Raw genomic sequence first — 20,297 nt, forward strand, 5'->3', positions numbered from 1 at the left:
TACTCGTATCCATACAAAATATCTTCTTGACCTTCTAGGCCAATTTTTATAAAGGTAAATGCTTCCATAAGTGGGTAATATTTTCAGTTAAAAAAATTACGCTCATATGTACCCTAAAAACGGGTTGCTTGCTGATTGGCTCGCACTAACGGGCTGGGTCGGGGACTCCCCACGGGAAAAGTCCCGGGGACGAACGTTGATAACGATTTGTCGTACTAGTGATTTCGTTTTCCTACTAGGGTTTGGGAACTGTCTTGCCCCTTTTAAAGGTTTGTTTCTCTCTAGTCAACGAAGCTTAAATTTTAAAAAGGGTGTGAGGCAAGCAATGTTACTTTTTGGGCAAATTATGTCGTTTTGTTTCCCCTAACTCTGACACAAGTCTACTTCCGCTTTGCAATCGCATTTTAAAACCTTCGTTGCTTAATTTTCTTTCAGGATTTTGTAATTAACGTCTTGAGAGAAGATACAGAAATAAGTTTCCAGATTTGAATCGTCGTGATCTGGTAGAAGGAGTAAAATTTTCGACAGAAAGTGGGTCCGTACGTTGGTTACGACCCTTCAAGAACACCATGGCCATGGCTTCATTTCAACCGCCGAGTCATCTATTTGAACGAAACATCTCTTTGAACGATCTCGACTCCGCTTTAGACGTGCGAGAAATAGTGCGGAAAGATGTTGTGGTACCCGAAGACGTTACAAAACACAGATATCTAGATTCCTCTTCCAACTTTACATTTGTGCTTCCTTCGTTCCAAGATTTCACTCTCGAATTCCGAAAATTCGTATTCAGCTTTTTGGTGGATGGACACACAATGAGAGAGTTGGAAGCTGCCAAAAGACTTAATTGGTGTAGCGCTTTGGGTCGTATGGCGACAGTGAGTACTTTGGGCGATGGAAACTGTTTAATGCATGCAGCCTCAATTGGAATGTGGGCCGTCAACGATCGTTATCAGACTCTCAGGAAAACTGCTCACGAAGCACTCGTGGAAGACGTGGAAGGTACAAGTAAGTTAAGATTCTAAGAAGGGAAGATGGGATTAGTATAGCCTGTTTTTACCGCGCTACATCCTCCTCCAAACCTCTCCACTTTCATTACTGTAAGTTAGAACCAAAAGGAAAATGTTAATAAATGATTCACAGGTTAATTATAGTTCATAAATCTCTTTCCTCACTGTCATTTTGGTTGGTACTTCAGATAGGTTGAGTTCCAGTTTTTAACCAATCACTACAAGTGCTAACTAGCAACGGTCGTAAGGAAGTTGATAGTAAGTTGTTATGGTTGGGTGATCTTTGAATCACAATTAACTGACCCAGGTTATTTATTATGTCACTAGATCTTGCTCCTTGTCAGTCTTTGCTTTCCACATTTTCATATATATGAGAAATTATCTGTTCTTTAAATTGTCAAATGTAAAAATCTCCATTTTAGCCCCATTAAAGAGCCATTATGCCCAACAGAGTAATAATAATTCTCACAATTCACCTGGTTTAGTCTTGTGGTTCAAACCTGGTGTCCTGTATTTATCTTTCAGTTTTTTTTCCTTTATTTGATTTTACTCTCAAGGTTTTTACCATCGTCGCTGGAAAGCTGAAGAAGAACGGCAAATATTGAACCAGCTTGGAGGATATCAGAGAACAGAAGAACAATGGAATCGTGAATGGGAAGAAGTTATCAGACATGTATCACAGAATGAATTTCCATTTGGTCCAAATGGTGCTCAGTTTGGGAGCCTTGAAGAGATCCACATCTTTGTCCTTGCCAATATCTTGCGTCGCACTATTATAGTGATGTCAGATGACACCCTAAGAGGACCATATGGCGATTCATATTCTCCGATAAACTTTGGAGGTATTTATTTGCCTCTGTTGTGGGACTCTGTAGACTGCGTGAAAAGTCCCTTAGTGATTGGTTATGCAAATGGACATTTCACAGCAGTTGTTAGTATTCAAGATGGACAACTAGACCTGGAGAATGAAAATCAGCCAGCTTTAAGGTCAAGTAACTGCATGCATGCCGTGCCATTAATTAAATATGATGGATCACCATTACCAGTTCATTTTCTTCTCGATCATGAAGTACCATTGGCAAGTGACCGTGTGCGTCAGTACTTGGACTGTGCTAAAGTATCTGTTTTGAGTGATCAAGGAGGTTCTAGGCAGTCAATTCTTGTTGCAAAGTTGCATTTTGGTGAAGAACCTCGTTGCATGAAAGCTCTTATTGATGGATACTTCCAAAGGGCCAAGGAAGAATATCAACGTATGCTAAGAACCAGTCAAGTAAATATTCAGTCTCAACCAGGTACCAAACAGCCAACACTACAGATTGTTCCATGCCAAACTCAAGGTTGCACCTTCTATGGATCAACAGAGACTGGGAACCGTTGCTCTCAGTGTCTGAACGAGTATATCAGGACCCTTGGAGCTTCAGAACCAAGTCATTATGCAGCAGCAAGACAGATTTCTTCTCAGGAAAATGTTGTAACAACCACCACATCTGCAACACCACAAGCTTCTAATGCCACTGTGACAACCCTTCCCACAACCTTTCCAGCTATGACTCCTGCCAAATGTCGGACATCCGGGTGCAAATATGCTGCAGTGTCTAACCATGGTGGCCTATGTGAGAGGTGCTTTGAAGCTGAAAGAAATGCTGAAGAAATGGCAGCAAGCATGAATTCCTTGACATTGGCAACCTCAAAGCACTGTGCAAACAGAGTGAATGGCTGTGAGTTCTTTGGCCTGCCTGAACATCATAACTTATGCTCCAGATGCTACAGAACCTTCTGTTTACAGATGGAAAATACCTTATCACCACGTAGCCCTGCATTGCCAGGACAGCCTAACAGTTGCCAGCGTCACAACTGTCCATTCCCTGGTGTACCTGCATTGTATGGTATGTGCGTACAGTGCTACACTGATTGTATTCACAGTTTTATAACCTCCAAGGGTGAATCAGTTGGGAATGCTATGCAACCCAACCCACCCCAGGAAGCACCACCACAGAATGTCACAAGAATTAATCCAGTTCCAACTGGTGGTGGAAGGAAGGGTGTCTTGTGTGCCTCTCCAGGCTGCTTCAATGAAGGAATATCTCAGTTCTCAGACTTGTGTAGAGAATGCCATGCAAGAAAGTCTGGTCCCTCTCGGGTACGAAACACTTTAGTAACTACTGCAGGAGAAGCTAGTGTCCCCTTAGTAACATCATCTCCGACCTACACATCTGCATCAGCAGCAGCAGGCACCCCAAATTATCACCCATCATCAGCACCAACAAATGGTACTGGTCTGTATACCTGCTCCAACCCAGCGTGCAAAAATCCAAGAAGGGATGGGCGAGGATTGTGTCAAGCTTGTGAAAATGCAAATCCAATTCCATTCATCACCAATTCAGGAAGTGGTTTGCAACAGCTAACAAGATCAAGCAGCATGGCAGTGACTGCATCAAGTGTATTAAGGCATCCTGTCCCAGCATTTACAAGTGGCAGCACCAATACCCATAACACTGCTGGGACCTCGTCATCTGCAGGGGCACAACATCCCTATCAAGTCATCCCACAAGCACCATCCACCGGATCAAAAGCAGATAAGTGCGCCTTGTGTGGAAAACGAGCAGAACTGGATGGTGGGTTGTGCAAAGATTGCTTTGCTGCAGGTTTTCAGGCAGAACTACATGACATTGAGAAGAGACAAGCTGCAGTCTCCCAGACATCATCCAGACAACAAGGCACCTTTACAGCTGCTGCTTCAAATAACCAGGTATGCAGTTATCTGGAAAATGAACCCAAAATTCTTTACCTATAAGGGCAGTCTAGTTCATAAACTCAAGAAAATCTTATTTGCACCTTTTGTTACCTTCGTTTGATTTTCTGAAGCAAATAGAATGATGATGCAAAATGTCTCAAGGAAGACAAGTAAGCATCAAAATGATGTTAGTTTTGCAGGAATTCACGACGATCCACAGACATCAATTTCACTAAAAAAATGTTACCAATTAAATAACTAATCAGGAAAATCATTTTCCTGTCATCGATAACCCTAACATATATTATTTTTTTCTCTTACGAAGGGAGCACAAAGCACTTCTCAAGGCATAAACCAAACAGAGACAACTACCAAGAGGACAGCTGTGAAGGTAACTGAGCTTCCATGCAAAACCAAAGCCTGTCTCAGATTTGGAACCCCAGAGAAGAATGGGTTATGTGAGCAGTGCTATCTTGATAATAGAAGGATTCAACAAAGGTCCACATTATCCTCTGAAGTGCATCAAAATCAGGGTCAAGTTATAAGAGGTAACTCTCACAATCTTCCAACACCAACACAAAATCGCCAGTTTGGTTATGACCTTCCAGGACCAGTACAAGTGTCCCAGCCACAAAGCCCTCAGTATGGCTCACAAGTGAGGCAATCTCAGTCAAATTCAGGCAGTGGTGACATCAGTGGTCAAAAATGCCGTGGTACTAACTGCACCCTATTTGGAACACCAGAGACAAATGGATATTGCTCTCGCTGCTTTTTGGAAAGCACCATTCCTCTTTCATACCCACATTCAGTTCCAGGTAACACTGAAGCTAAATTTGTAAGCTAAATCAACATAGTATTGCTGAGTAGCTACTCCACACAATTTCATGAATGTGCTTCTCTGCTTTGAAAACTTACAGTGAATGCAATTGTTTGGGCTGGAACAGTAGGTTACATCTAACCTACATTGTACAATCTGCAAACACATCTCCTATAATGGAAGGAACAGTAACAAAACAGAAAAATAGTTAGTGCACAAATTACACAATAGCAAAATTCTGCAATCACAGCTATAAGACATACAACCTCCCTTAACTAATGAGTTCTTGCAAGTAGTGTTTTAAACATTTTTACATCATCTAGGGGAGCTCTAACATTCCCTTTTCCCATCTTAAAATATATTTGATACAATTCATTTGCATCTCTCTACAGATTTCCCTGGGGAAGTTACCCCATCTTCTACTGCATCTCATACAACAGTAGCAGTTCACAGATGTATTATAACTGGATGTGACCGCACTGCTGCACCAGAGAGACATGGTCACTGCCAAAACTGCTTTGGAATGTACTACCCAGATGTTCTTTCTCGTGAATCCCTTCTTAACAATTCATAAATGTCTGAACATGTTTGAACAGGCCTTAATGGCCTATTTTCTCTTTGATCAATATCTGCAACAACTACAAAATGGCAACTGCAAGGAATTGATACCGGACTAATGTTAGGGAGTGGGGGATAGTGGACACTCCAGAAAAAACGACTGTATTTGTAATAAGTATCATCAACAATTTGTATTACTAAATATGTTAGAAATAACAAAGAGTGAAAAACTTATTTATAAGTTCTTACTGGCCCTCATGCTGGCCTCAGAAGTGTACTTCTGCTAATAAGGAGAAGAGAGATACATGTTCAAAGTGTTAGTTTGATTAGTTGTAGGGTAGCTAACTTTGAACAGACTAATTTCATACTTGATTTGTTTCGTAAGCTGGTTTAAGTCTAAATTATTCAAAAAGAATGTTCATTTTTACACCAATTAGCATTAGTTTTTTTTCAAGGACGTTGTCTAGGAAGTTGGTTTAAAATTTGTTTCTCAAACCAACCATGAAACAAATGAAAGTTTCATTTAATATGAAACACTAATGAAAAAAAATAGAAGAAAGGACTCACAATGCATGCATTAGCATCCAGCTTTTGGGATACAGGCTTTTGGCACATGTCAAAGTAATAATGTTAATTTTTTTTTAAGTAATATTGTAAGGGACAATGTTAATTTTTGAAATACAAGTAGAAGCTTAGAGAGAAATCTGTACAATCAATCAATAACTATAATAATAAAAAATATATTCTGTGGTTGGATAACGAAGTAGTTGTGCATCATACATGAGATGGAGGTTTTCACTGCTTAAACATTTCCACATCACTGAAATTCACCTAGCTGTGGTAACCATTCCACTTTAGAGAACTTGACATAACAAGTACACGAAGAAAAAAATTGCAATTACGACACTCACGATACTTCTGATAAGAACCAACTGGTTTTGTGATTTGATCTAAATTTACAGCAACTTGACAAGTACAAACAACATACAGACCAGTTACACACCTCAGCACTAGTCATATTAAACTCTGTACATTAATAACTATAGTAATAAGGATGGTTGTAAATAAAGTTCAAAGTATGTGTAAAATATGTGCAATGCATGTGCATGACATGCCCTTGTTAAATATCCACCTTAAGAATCCCAACTTCAAAAGTGACAAGAGAAAACCATCTGTAAGTAGAACTACACCCCTTCCCCCTTCCCCCTCCCCCAACCCTAAGAAAATGCATTACACAAGAAATATTTTCAACAAAGGCTTTATTACATGTTGGACATTTTACAGTTGAATTCATTAGCGTTTTCCTCCAACACGAGGAGCCTTTGTCTGCACAGGTTTGGCTGCTTTTTGCTTCTGTCTGATGGGCTGTTGTTGCTGTGCCTAAAGAAATTGAAGTGTACAAATTTAAAGTCTGGTAAAAAGTAATTTGTTGTCCTGAGTGCCACCTGCCTGCAAATTTGCTCAATAAAGCACAGCTGGCACTTCTGAGGTTATGCAATTAACAAATGTTCAATACAGAACACTATAGTGGGATTAAAAATATTTAAATATAACCCCAACTAACCTCTGTATTAGTGACACTACAACAAGTAAAGTAACTGAAAGAAATTATTGTTTTGAACTCTTTTCAATTATGACTTCTTTTCATTTCTTTCATCCCACATTCTGTAAACAAGAAGCTTAGAAGCTCCTGTATGACTGGGAACAAATAGTCATCACCAGACCATGTCTCTCCTTGAAGCGTCTCACTTGAAATTTCAGCCACTAAGCTTAATTCTAGCTACAATCCTTGGTAAAGAAAAGCCCCTCAATGAGACTCGTACCTTGGTAGCCTTCTTTTGTTGCTCTTTAGCCCTTGACTTCTCCTTTGCAGCCCTTTGGGAAAAAATGAAGAATATTGTGATATTGAAGAAATTTGTACAACAATATAAACTTAAATGAAATTATGTCTATCTGTCCAGAACACTTTTCTCAGGGTTTTGACGAATGTTAAATCAGAGATTCTCTGTGAGGATCTCAAACAATGTAGGTATATTAAATCATCATGGAATTATGTCTGGACAACAAGGTTGTACTTCAGTGTATTTTTTTCTGAAGCAGCAGTGTTATAGTGAGCCTAATTTTATAGAGATCAATGAGAAACCAGAATTCATCTGTTCTGAAATCACAATATCTTCAATGCCTACGAAAACACACCATTTAGATTTCCACTAGTGAAGACGTAAAAAGTCATTGTGGTTACCAGGTTCAACATTATAACACCCTTCCTTTAATTTGCTGGACTAAATGCAGGGCTAAAAATTAACTCCAGTGCTTAGTGGCCAGTCGGGCCAGTTTCCTTGAATTCTTAGTAGCCCATCCCAAAATGAAGTTGCCCTCGATTTCCTCTAGTTTAAAATGAAAAACTTGAATAAACACCCCATGGCTTTTAACAGAGCATTAATTAAAAGGAAAGAACACAAAAGTCCAGAGTCACGTGGCAATCACAAAATAAAAATGGCATCTATATGTTGCGAATGTGGATCACTCTTGAAATTACTGTTAAAACGGCTCGGAATTTCCACTTCAGAACTAAAAATTCACTAAGATGGATGATTTTAGAGTCCAGGCAAAGAAACAAAGAGAAAGGTAGTCCAATTAAATTACATCTTGCATTCTATTTTTAACTTTGTACTTCGCATAATTTACATTGCAACTTTTTGAAATTCTGTAGCATAGTCGCACATCGGGCATTCACACCTTAACTTTTGGTAGCCCTGGTCAGTTTTAACTTGCCAATGGCAACTGTGTGACCATCAATTCTTAGCCCTGCTAAATGTACTCTTTACACCAACCTGATGGCTTGTTCACGCTGGGCTTTTCTGACTTCAGGTTTCTGGTTTCGCTTAGCCAAGATGTTCTCAAGAGTTGCCCCCTGTACTGAACGCTGGAACTTGACATTACGTCTTGTTCGCTTTTTGGAGACTTCCTCTGTGGTACCCTTCTTGTGCTTTCTCCGATAGAGCACAGTCCATGTAATCTTACGAGGATTACGGTGCATTAACAAGGCTCGCTCGCATTTCTTGTTGAGGAAGTTGAAGACCTAACCATAAAACAGAAAAAATCTCAACAGGGAGCCCACCCTAACAAACAACTTGTTAAAGTGACCATAAACAGGGGTTCTACTGTAGTAACCTTTTCCACAAGCGGCTGCCAAAGGTGTAATAAGTGGCTGTTACCAGTTATAGGTCCTAAGGAAAAACCCAAACAGGAACAAGTGCTTGCAGGCTTATCAAACACCAGTAAGAGGTCTTATAAGCATTAGCAGACAGCCAGTAAACTGCTTTTACAAATACCCCTATCATAAGGTCTTTCACCCATCCTTTTAATTTCAACTTACAATCAACAAAAACCCACAAGGTCCTCTTCAACAACAGTGGTACAAATACAGAATCCAATGTCAAGTCTAGACATATCTCGATTTGTTTGTGAGTTCAAGATTTATGTTGCATGATAGCTGATGTAGGGTATAACTGAATCCACCATCACCAATAAAAATCAAGAGTGAACTATCTAATTACTTTATGATAAATCTACGAACTCTTCAGAACCTAAAAAGACAGGCCTATGTCTTATTTTCATTTTACTTTTTAAACAAGACAATGAAAGTATTCAAACTAAATTGCTTTCTATCATGGAGTAGATACTAAGTAGTAACCATTCGGATTGCAGCATTTGCAACAGAATGCTAGTACATTTACACTTAATGACCAAAGCACCTGTTGTGTCATTCCTCTTTTTTTCCAAAATGTAGCCAATTAATTTACATGTACACCTGTATTCAATAGTTTCGCAATACAAATAAAATTAAAAGCAAGAAGTACAGAGACACATTCGACTTTGAAAAAATCTTCTCTGACATGTAAGAAGACAGACTAAAGAAACTACAAATCGAATGTACAAGTGTGCTTCCTCTTTCAATGGAATTACTGTTAGTCAGGGCAAAGAACAATTTCTGAAAAGCATTTATGCGAAAATCAAACTACCATCTACTGCAATTTCAGCTACTATACAACTCTACGACAGAACGTACCTTTCCATCCAGCCTAACATATCTCTTGCCATGGCCAGGGTAGATCTTGTACCCACTGTAATTACACAACTCGAGCCTAGAAAATATGACCAATTTAATTTCATATTTCCAATCAAATAGAAGAACTGAGTACGCTATCAAGCAGACACAAGTAGTATTCCTAGCATAAGAGAGTCACTAAGAAGAGAAGGAAAATTGCACTTCTGTTAATTGTTATAATTTCAATTTTGTTCTCTGAAATAAAACTAAGAGAACTCTAGTAGCTTTGGATGTTTGATCTATGTTCTCAAGTGGTAGATAAATGTCTGGATGGGAAAGGATTTTAAAGATAACTTACTTCATCGCTGTACGATGATTATTTTGGTGGAAGAGAAGGAACTAAGAAGCGCATGAGCAGTAAGTCATATCTATGGGGCGAAGTGCATTATGGGAATTTGAACATGGCGGCCTTAAAGTCAAATAGCGTAAATTCTTAACGCAATTTTAAAGAAAATCCATGGCTAAGAGTATGGAAGCGCAAAGTAACAGTACAGCTAAATCTAAAGAGGCAAAAGAAAGTGAGAAATCACAGGTTAAGGCCACTCCGAAAATGCAAGAACATTCTTTTTTAACAGACAGAACAGACGTGAAACAAATGGAGAAAGGACTGTTAGATCTAATGCACGATTTCAATCACGGCAAACTGTATGCATTTGGTAGGGATTGTACAATCGAAAAGATGGATAAAGTACGCGAACTTCAAGAACATTTGGCTCAGCTTCACTTTGAAATTGACAATATGACGGAAGGATTTGGAGATGAAGAAGAACCAAGAAGTGGAGGCAATCTGGAAAAGTTAATGAAGAATTTGGAGACTCTAAGTTCGACCGTTCAGAGCTTGCATCAAGAAAGCTCATCGTAATATGAACTGGATGATTTAATTTATCGATAAAGACACAGCGAGATCACAAATTGAGATGATTGTGTATACGTGCAACTAAGTGTACTCACAGTAGTATGACGTTTGCCTGGCCAGCTTTCGATCAGGGACATTCTCTTCGATGTCTACTCCCATCCGAGTTAGAAAGATATTATTAAGGGGGCTCCAAAGGTCTTTTGTAAAGAGGTAGTTGCAGTTGCACCTTTGATGATACAAAATTTAAAGGGAGGGGGGAGGGTTTTGATAGGGAACATGTCTATAGGGGAGAGGGTAGATTCTGAATTAAACAACCATCAGTGACAGTGGTTGAGACAATGATTATTTAGTGTTCACCAACAATTGTGATGGTTTCAATCTTCCATGCCAGCTACAGGCTGTCATCAAGTGATTGTACATGTGTTAAATTTAGTCCTGTATCAGCATCAGCATGGATTATCTGATGTGACTTATTTAAGGACACTTTTGAGTTCTGTGATGGACTTTGGATAGGATAACAGACAGCACCTAGGTGGCACGTGGAATTTTTGAAGGAAAAACTGTAATTTGGTGGTAATAACAGGCTACATTAGCTACAGCCATAACTGCACAACCCTTGTTTGATAAATAATTTGTTCACTGAGCATTCTTTAAACCGTCCAACAATGTTTCTGTACCCACAGTGTGTAGTGAACAAGACACCTAGAAGATTATTGACTATGCCCTTGTTTAGGAATTCATTTTGTATTGAAATTGTGGGTTCATAAGTTGTGAGTTCTTTTAATGCACAATCCACTTTCAAATTACAGTTTGTGAGGTAAAAACAAGGGACCAAGTTTTGGGTTGGGTGGAAATTTTATGTAGCCACGTAGATACCAAAATTGTGTAAAGGAAACCCTTTTTGTCATAGAGACAAAAATTTTCTACAAAAACATAGTTAGAATTTCATTGGAAAAAAATTGTATCAGTGATGATGATTCAAATACTATAGGTAAATACAGATATGTAATAATTTATAAGGTATCTTATCACAGGTAATTGTAATAAATGGTGTTTACTTTGTGTGATATACAAGGCAGTGGTTTCCCTGATCTTTTCCTGCCAAGTGAAGGGTTATTAACCTTGTGACTTGAATTACATGCAGAGCTTATCCCTGATTCTGTTTAAACTTGTAAAACACTAACAGTGACCAGCATCTAATTTCCTCTTGCATTAATCTGAAACATTCATTTAGATCACAAGAGTAAAGGAAATTATCTCCAACCTAAGAAGCTTTGATTGTTGTGGGAATTTTCCATGTCATTATCAAAGGAAACATAAAGCCAAGTATGGAGAATATGCATACTGATGCTGATGTAAGGATGTAAAAGGTTAAGCCCTGACTAGAAATACTACCACACATCCTGGATAGGGTGCCTGTTAATTTCTGATGCTCTTTCCTTCCACCCATTTGTACTCTTTGGAGAAAGACAGAGTGGGAGTGAAGTGTCCTGCCCAAAAACACAACACACTTTTGAGGCCACAATGCAATCTATAGCAAATTATGTGTTCTGACTTCCTAATTTATACCTAATACAGCATCACACTTGGATTCTTGTTCAACTTAGTCAAAGTTCAATGACATTAAAGGGTGAAATGGAAGGGTACAAAAATAAAAACCCTTTATATTCAAATCACTTTTACAACTGTGCCAGTAAAGTGTTGTACCTGAGCAAGAGTAGAATTTATCATTATTATATATTTGGGTAAAGACAAAATAATTCAACAAAATATATTACCCCATGCTGCTATATACTCAAAATTTGATCAGTAAAGGTGAAGCCTAAAAGCAGTTTTCGGTGCAAAATTTACTCAATCAACAATCTAAATAGGTCAATCTACAGTTTTGTACTTAGTTGCCAAGCCTTTGATTCGGAGTAAGGTTAAAGGTGACCTTATTATGATAGAGACCAGTATGTAGTAAACATGATAACAAAGTCATTTCTGTTTGAAAAAGCAGCAATGTTTGTACCATAACGAGGTCACCCTTAGCATCACTCCTGTTTGAAGGCTTGGGAACCAAGCTCACAACTTTAAAGTGGACAATTACTGTCAATCTTAAGAACAATTAAGGGAAGCCTTAAAATATTTTGAGTACTATGTCATGCCCGATCCTAGAGGGGATCAGGACATGCAAGAAACCACAAAATTATACACCATAACTACGATTATTTTTTAGCGTTATCATATTTTATTAGCCTTGTCTTCTCTACAAAAAAGACAGATTGGGGGCAAAACAATTCTCTGAGTTTGAAACTCTTCTTCAATAACTTTATTTGCAATTTGTACAGTCACATACTACATCACTAAATCTCTTGAATAGAAAAATCAGGGCTACTTGTGGTATCAATGAAGCAATTGGAATAATTTTTTATTTCTATGAACTAAAAAACTTTACTGGGAGTGTAGCCAGTCCGTAGGCCCAGGCCTAAAAATTCTCCCTGTTTCTGCTTGCTTGACTTTTTTAATATGACTTCTGCAAATATTGAAACAAAAAATGAACTCTCCTCAGGAATAGGGGCCATTTCTCAAAGATCCCGGTAACTTAACAGGTCCAAGCCATATTTAAAAGAATAGAGAAGCAGGTTTTGACATCCTAAAAACCACATTTTGTTTCTTTAGCTTATAGTTACACTGTATAATTTTGAAAACTTTTGAAACCCCCATCTTGAAAGAAAACAGAACAGCTTGACAGTCCTGTTGAGTAACCAGGACTTTTAAGAAACAAGCCCCAAGCCTACAACAAATTGGAAAAAGCTGGCTACACCCCTGCTAACCTAACACATACCAACAATACACATCATCAGACAAGGTCACATGCTAACAAAGACATAAGCAATGGATGAGACATGACCCCTTATTCAAAATAGTCTTCCCTAGATCTCTTTTTTATTTACCACAACAAAACAAAATACTCTGATAAATACTGTACAATGTCAGCACAACAAAAGGCTGTTATCATGATAATCACAATCCATGAGCCAGAAGGAGATTTCCTATGCGTTTCTCTGTGGGTTTGGAACATCAACCTCCCATCTATAATTTCAGGCTCATACTGATTGCTTGTTCTTTTGCATAGAGTTAAAATTGTGAGAAGAGTTAATGTAATGATTACTCTTTTAAGTCAAAGATAGGATCTTGTTTGCTAAATGCTTTCATCAAAAAAAAAAAGTACCTTGAAGCCCACTTCCCCTTACATTCTGAATGATGCATCAAGCAATTTCAGACCTTTGAACTTTTGAAGACTTATTTGTTCAAATCCCCCCCCCCCCCCCTGGTAAAAACTGCCCTCAAATGCAGAATCAGTGACTGTGACTACACATTTCCTCCATATCTTAAAATATAACACTTTTATTCTGCTTGAAAGACTCCACACTTCCACTTCAAATTCCCCACCCAGCTAAGTAAGATTCAAATTCCCACCCTACCCCTTCTGAGCATGAAAGTATGTTGAGGCTTCATATAGATTGGCGCATAAGTCAAGTTTGACACAGAGAAATTAAACGTATGCCACAACTCATCGATTCTAAAGTTGTATAGTCACAAACCTTCTTACAAAAAAATGCTTAATAAAGGGAGCCTTCATGATCCCTAATAGACTTCTAAATTTCTCTCCCCAATTTTTTTTTCTAAATCATTCCCTGTAAAACTCTGAATAAAAATTTACAGCTACAAAATTTTCTTTCATTAACAATACCACAATTATTAGAAAGTGCTATGACATGGTCTCCTCTTTCCAATCGCACACCTTCCAGAGGAGTGGCAAAACTTTCACCCTTAATCCCATGATCCAAAGATCAATTCTTCCCACTGCTTCCCATGCATTTCCTTTTAAATTAGACAACTAAATTTGGTCCCATATCAAGAAAATGCCCTCTTGCTGATAAATTTGTCAGTTCTCATAACCTCTCTGCATGGAGAATCAGCGCATTAATCATTTCTGAGATAACCTCTTTCTAAATATCTACGCAGAATTTGCAACAAAGCAAAAGCTAGTTAGGAGAGTTATGTGTTACATGTAGCTTGTGCACGCAAGTCTTCCTCCTTCCTTGTTGCCCTTAAGTAAACTTTGCAAACCAAGTATTGCCGCTGTATTATAGGAAGTCTAAGTACTTCATAGTACAAACATTTTGTCTGAACTGGGAAAAAGGTCCGTAGTTTCATTCCACCTTCAGTCCATATCAATACACTAAGTCTTTTAACATGTTATGTATCTTGCCATTCAAATTGGTTTGTACAGCAAGGTTGAAACATATTTCTCCCTAAAGCGATGCGTTCCACTTAACGTCATGACTCCATCCTAGAAAAGAAAATTAGAGTTGATTCATTATAATTAACACTGTATAAGCAAACACAGAGAAATAAGATTAAAGTAGGTTGCAATTATTTATCATGGTGGAGACACTTATGATGAAGTGTTATACAAAGAATTATAATGAAGACTGTGAGGAGAATTGCTCTTGAAATATAAAGAGAAAGGGTTTGCATTGCATTTGGAAATTTCAAGCAGAAAGTTTTTCACAAAAACAACTGAAAATAACAAGACAACTAAATAATGTACCTTTCATACAGAATTAAGATTACACTTAAATTGAGCTGCAACATGCCACACATACACATGTATATAGGGGGAAAGTTTCTAAAGAAACTGTTGTGCTACATCAGTGGAAAGAGTATAACAGGGTCGTTTGGTACTATCATCTGAGTTGATAACATGAACTGACCACTGTAAAAAGTTTCAAAGCTGATGTTTCAAGCATTAGCCCTTTGTCATAGCAAATAGCTAACTCTTTATGGTGGCCAATTTACATTATCAACTCAATTGATAATACTAAATTACATGTATATAGGACCAAGGCCCAGTTGTTCAATGGCTGATAAGCAATAACCCAAGGTTAAATTGTAATAAATTTTTCTTCATTTTTCTGTTCAAAAGCCTTTTTGGGGTGATTTTGCCTATTCTTTTAAGAACATCCATTCATCAAATTGTAGACAAAAAGAATGAAAACTGAATATTCTTCCAAAGCTTTAAGATCTGAAATGAACTTTTACAGTAACCCTGGACTATCTTAACCCAGCTTTGAACAACCAACCTCTGCAGAAATATTCACATACCTTTATAGAGAGAGCGTATAAGTGATTTAGAGACACATGGTTTGGTTCTGGTAAAAGGGAAGGGTCATTGTGATCCACCACATCTTTGTTGAGTATTACATGGAGCAAATGTGGAGGAAGAACTGGAGGTACACTAGAATGCATCCCATCTTGTACTATAACAGGGTTGTGATGTGATGGAATAAGTTGGCCATAAGAGCCAGGTGGAGATCCTGATACTGATTCTAAAATAAAAAATATTCAATTTCAATAACAAAATTTCTTTCTTGACAAAAAACATAAAAATAAATTCATTCACCATTTTTTTTTTTAAATTCAAACTTGCAATGACAAGTCACCCTTTAACTCACTTTAACTTCAAGTGACTGGGACAGAATTTCTCCTTACAATACCAATACAATATCAAACAGACAAGTGATGAGAATAAAGAAAAATATTAAATAAGGGGATTATTAGTTGATCAAAGACCAAATTCTCCAAACTAACATCACAAGAACTATGTGGCAAATAGTAAGGAGAATTACTAATGAGATCTTGGGAGTTAAAGGATTAAGCACTGAATACATGTAACAGGTTAGATAACACATGACTATACCACAGTTTTCTACAAACCACAAAGCATGTTACTGAGTCTAATTATACAAGGCGTGATTTAATTTTCTTGCTAGCACTGCTCAAGTTGTCCAGTCAAAGACAGAACCCACTTTGACCAAACAAATACATGTAATATCCATTATATCATATTTCAATAAATATCCTCCTTCCTAAAAATACAGGTGTATTTACCGATGCTTTTAATGTGCTTGAAGCCTCAAACCCAATGCATGAAAAATAATTTACACCATATTTAAAACCTGAACTTGGCTTGGAATAAAATTCTTCTTTAACCCTTTAACTCCCATGAGTGTCCAAGAGAGAATTTCTCCTTACAATATCAATACAATATCAACTAGGTTAGTGTTAAGAATAAAGAAAAATATCAATTTGGACATAATTAGTTGATCAAATACTAAATTCTTTGAACTACCATTATTAAGGTTGTATAGTTGATAGTAATGAGAATTCCAATTTGATCTAGGACATAAAAGGTTCAATGCCTAATCTGCCAGACAAAATGTTTGGCCATCAAGGAGCTGACCAGACATGATATTTTAAGAGGTTGTTATGTTACACCCTGATTACAAGTCCAGTGTAGCACAAATTACAATGATATTTCGGTTACAAATACTCAGTTTCAATTTAAAATAAAAATCAAAACATAAGCACTCACTGATTGATCCAGCAGAACCAATACTTGCACTAGCATCAGACTCCAGAGCTTGAAACACTTCAAAGTCAGACTTCTTTACATTGATCACATTGTTTCTACCTCCAAAATTGTCATTTGTAGTTGGCTATAAAGATGAAAAAATAGGACAAGGAGATCACAGCTTTTAATCCTTGCAGTTTCTGGATTGTCATCAATAATGATTATTACTAATAACAACTATTGATCCAGTGTTCTCCTTTTCAGGTGGTAGTCTGCAAACTTCACAGCCTATAGTATATCTAATTACCAGCTCAAAATGCTTGGAATTCTTGAAAATTCAACTGGAAAACCAATTGCTGATCTGGTTGGAAAATTTATTTTCCCAGTTGTGCTTAGGATAAGGGGAAATACTGGTGATCAAGAGTGAACAGATGTGTTTTGTTATCTGTAATAGCCTAATTTGAGCACCTGTTGAATAATCTGAATTACCTATGAGTGTCTTCCTTGTCACCAAAACCACATTATTCCTTGAAGGTCACTAAAATTTTAGGACCCTCAAAAATACTTGCAACCCCAATTTGGTTGAACACTTCGGTTTCATGACCACAAATTAATAATCCTAGTACTATTACCAACCTTTATAATATTGTCTCATTAAATACACTTACAGCATTTGGGTCATGGATCCAGCGGCCATCCACACAAAACTTATACTCATGCTCCCCTTCCGGAAGTTCAAGTATTGCTGAGAATTCTCCTTGGCTACAAACAGGGAAATAAGGCATATCCTCAACACCAATAACTTACTTATTGAAGGTGTACATAACAGGGGCCGGTCACTAGTAAAAACAACATCAAACATGAACAAAGGCAATGAAATCTGCTAACAAATCAACCAAAGTGAATGACTGAGAAACAAAGGGTTGTAACAATGACAGTCATACAGTACAATACTGTAGGTCCTTGGAAAAAAAAAAAAAAGGCTGGCATCTATTGATGGCATTCTAAACAGTTATTACTCAGAATTCATAATAACTGACCTAAGATTCATTGGAATTCTTGTTTTCCAGTCATTGAAACTCCCAGAGAGTAAAACTTCCCGGCCACCATGTTCCCAACCAAATACTGTTGGCACAGTCCTCTTTAGCGGAGGCTCTGGTTCCATGAGGTCATCATCAAAATCATAGTCACTTTCATCAAATTTGCGCTCTCTTGCTAACATAAAATATAATAAAAGATAAATTGAGCTTTTCAGTAATGATAAAAAAGAGGCTACCATCCATCCCAAAGATGATTTTTGGGAAGAGGTTTGACAGTACAACTGTTTCATCCAATTGCTGGTCTCCTCAAATTAATTTTCCCTTGGTACAAATACTTTGGATTTCAACAAAAACTTCACTAATACAAGTTCATGACAATAACAATACTTGTTACTGAGAATTACAGCTGAATATCCACTGCAAAATCCCACAGGAAAGCATCATTAGCAAGCAAACTGTAAACAAGCAGTAAGCAGTAATGTATCTTGCAGACAGTTGACTCTCCTTCCTGATTAGTTTAAGAGGAACATGCAGCTTGCAAGGTTATCAAGGTTATCTGATAAAGAGAGTTTCTTGTTGTACAGGGTTTAACCTTTTAACTCCCATGAGTGACCAAGACAGAAATTCCCTCCACTATATTGAAACAATATCAAGCATATAAGTGATGAGAATTGAGAAAAAGATCACCGAGGGGATTATTAGTTGATTCTATACCACATTCTCCCAACTAAAATAAAAAGAATTATATGGTAAACAGTATGGAGAATTGCTAATGAAATCTTGGAATGAAAGGGTCAACTCCCAACATGTATAGACACACACCTGATGAAACCATTTTGGCTTCCTGTCCACTTGGGAACATCTTCTTGCCAGTTTCAAATTCTAATGTAGAATCTGAGCTGTGCACATCCTTATGTTTTCCTGATCCAGTGTTGCCCATTCTCTGTTTTTACTTTGTTTATCCCTCTTAAGATATTGAACATCTATGAGCTACGAGAAAAATGATAACACATTACTTTTTTTATCTACTTTTGAGCTGTTTCTGCTTCCAAGATCATAAACTTTAATCTTATTTTAAAAGACATCCAATATGTGATTTTGAATGCTGTGATAAATTTACGAGTGAATGAGTTAGCTGAAAGACTCGGTGCTCAAGTCCCTTAATTAGCTAGTACTGAACTCAAGATAAGGTGGATTTTTTGTGAGGCGGACCAACTATGAAATAAAAATCCGTTAATCAAAACGTATAATCCCTCTCGATTTATGGGTTAACCAGTTTTTTCTTAACAGAAGTAGCAAGTTCTGTTCCACACGTGTACCAACTTCTGCTCCTGATAAATGTTAACTTGCACTCCGCAGGCATACGGTACGCGATATACGAACGAATGTTGGCTTAAATGCATCTGTAAGCGTATCCAACTCAGACTTGCGAGACAAATGATATCAGTTAGCCGATCAAACGCGTCTCGTAGTAAAAATGAAAACTATTTACAGCCTCAAATTACCTGAAACGTTACAAAGAAACCCTCCAGTCACAACGCCATTGAAGCTATATTTTTAAAATGAACCCTATAGGCATGATGGGATAGATGAGTGTCCAGTCTCCTCGTCCGTGAGTGACTGTGACAGTTCAAAATAAGTTGTTACTTCTGTTACTCTGTTGTTGTTAGACGCTGTCCGCACTATTGTGTTGCATTACCGTCGTAACAGAAGAGAGCATTTTTGAAGGCAGCGAGAATAGCGTACGTGGAATGCAATGGGGATTCACTGTTTGATGCCGTTCCTTCGAAAGTTAAAAAGTGTTTACGGGCCTGCGCGACTCCTATCATTCCACCACCACGACTTAGTTTTCAGAGGGCTACTGACAAGATTAAAAAAGATTCGAAATACGCTTAAAGACTAGAGGATACCTAGATGAAGGTTTTGAGAAACGTATCTCTGGAGTTATTTTCTGCGAGAGAGATAGAATACTCTATAACAAAAATAAATTACGCAGAAGAAAATATTGCCTTTTGTAACACAATCTCATCCTGTTTTGCCAAACTCTGAAAACTTACAGATGGGGAAATGACACTTAAAACTAACCCTAATATGACATCGCAAAGGAAATGTCATAATAAGAGCTAAAATTTTAAAGGCAGCCGCCAGCGAATGGTAGGATTCACTTAGGCCCGTTAACACCTTGTTTTAAATGATCGGGAATGTTCAGTCAAAATCAGCCGGTTTCTGCCACTTTCACCGCCATATTGAAAATAACGCTACCATAATGCAACGCAATCGGAGTGCGCATACCGCCTGGTTGTTGTTTAAGGTGTGATGTCCGCATGATGTTTTCACGCCACAGCGTGATCAACATTTCAGTCTTATATCATGAGATAATGACGCGATTCTACTGCTTACAAATTTCCGACCAAGAAAATTTCTCTTAATCATCTAAACGATTCTAAATTTTGGGGAGTGAAAATTCAGAAAGTTTCGTTGATAGTAATCCAACAATATTTATAAAAAATTGGTTTACCACAAAATCACCACAGGGGTGATAATTTTTTAACGAAGTACTTACTTCCATGACATTCCCCACGTAACTCAGACCTTGTTCCACCAATTCCGTCGGATTAAAGATGCCTATTTCGCGAAATATTTGTTAAATCACACTTGAGTCCGCACTTGATCCTTTGACGTCCTCAATCACAGCCCGGTCTCATGATCATCCAGAAGAGTATTGTGATCCTTCAGACACTCGACTAAACTGCGACTATCCGGTGATCCGA

General features: G+C 37.7%; 4 protein-coding genes across 10 annotated transcripts; 2 read left to right on the forward strand and 2 right to left on the reverse strand.

Moving 5' to 3' along the window:
• Window positions 1-160: 160 nt before the first annotated feature.
• LOC113664510 (uncharacterized) lies at window positions 161-6,204 on the forward strand. Of its 6 annotated transcripts, none has more exons than XM_089180424.1 (5): window positions 161-311; window positions 436-1,005; window positions 1,565-3,756; window positions 4,067-4,556; window positions 4,951-6,204. In XM_089180424.1, exons 2-5 carry the CDS (start codon window positions 570-572, stop codon window positions 5,130-5,132), a joined length of 3,300 nt encoding a protein of 1,099 aa, XP_089036550.1. In that variant the 5' UTR covers window positions 161-311; window positions 436-569; the 3' UTR covers window positions 5,133-6,204. The 6 variants fall into 6 exon arrangements, with proteins under 6 accessions (XP_089036550.1, XP_089036552.1, XP_027035915.2 ...); XM_089180426.1 differs by having other exon boundaries at window positions 174-311; window positions 436-999; XM_027180114.2 differs by having other exon boundaries at window positions 174-269.
• A 154-nt stretch (window positions 6,205-6,358) lies between these two features.
• LOC113664512 (large ribosomal subunit protein eL24) lies at window positions 6,359-9,560 on the reverse strand. The gene is made up of 5 exons (XM_027180116.2): window positions 9,526-9,560; window positions 9,189-9,264; window positions 7,951-8,198; window positions 6,940-6,991; window positions 6,359-6,496 (listed from the first exon to the last, which is right to left on the reverse strand). The coding sequence occupies exons 1-5, from the start codon at window positions 9,528-9,530 to the stop codon at window positions 6,410-6,412; spliced, it is 468 nt and encodes a 155-aa protein (XP_027035917.1). The 5' UTR covers window positions 9,531-9,560; the 3' UTR covers window positions 6,359-6,409.
• A 41-nt stretch (window positions 9,561-9,601) lies between these two features.
• Window positions 9,602-11,154, forward strand: LOC113664521 (coiled-coil domain-containing protein 28B). The gene has a single exon (XM_027180128.2). The coding sequence runs from the start codon at window positions 9,685-9,687 to the stop codon at window positions 10,087-10,089; it is 405 nt and encodes a 134-aa protein (XP_027035929.2). The 5' UTR covers window positions 9,602-9,684; the 3' UTR covers window positions 10,090-11,154.
• Window positions 11,155-12,367: 1,213 nt separating this feature from the next.
• LOC113664517 (5'-AMP-activated protein kinase subunit beta-2) lies at window positions 12,368-20,235 on the reverse strand. Of its 2 annotated transcripts, none has more exons than XM_027180123.2 (7): window positions 20,090-20,235; window positions 18,349-18,516; window positions 17,527-17,701; window positions 17,155-17,248; window positions 16,508-16,631; window positions 15,238-15,461; window positions 12,368-14,422 (listed from the first exon to the last, which is right to left on the reverse strand). In XM_027180123.2, exons 2-7 carry the CDS (start codon window positions 18,464-18,466, stop codon window positions 14,345-14,347), a joined length of 813 nt encoding a protein of 270 aa, XP_027035924.2. In that variant the 5' UTR covers window positions 18,467-18,516; window positions 20,090-20,235; the 3' UTR covers window positions 12,368-14,344. The 2 variants fall into 2 exon arrangements, with proteins under 2 accessions (XP_027035924.2, XP_027035923.2); XM_027180122.2 differs by lacking the exon at window positions 20,090-20,235 and adding an exon at window positions 19,032-19,098.
• Between the last annotated feature and the right edge of the window lie 62 nt (window positions 20,236-20,297).

This window comes from Pocillopora damicornis, chromosome 8, assembly GCF_964200805.1.
Source record: "Pocillopora damicornis chromosome 8, jaPocDami1.2, whole genome shotgun sequence".
Lineage (NCBI taxonomy): Eukaryota > Metazoa > Cnidaria > Anthozoa > Scleractinia > Pocilloporidae > Pocillopora > Pocillopora damicornis.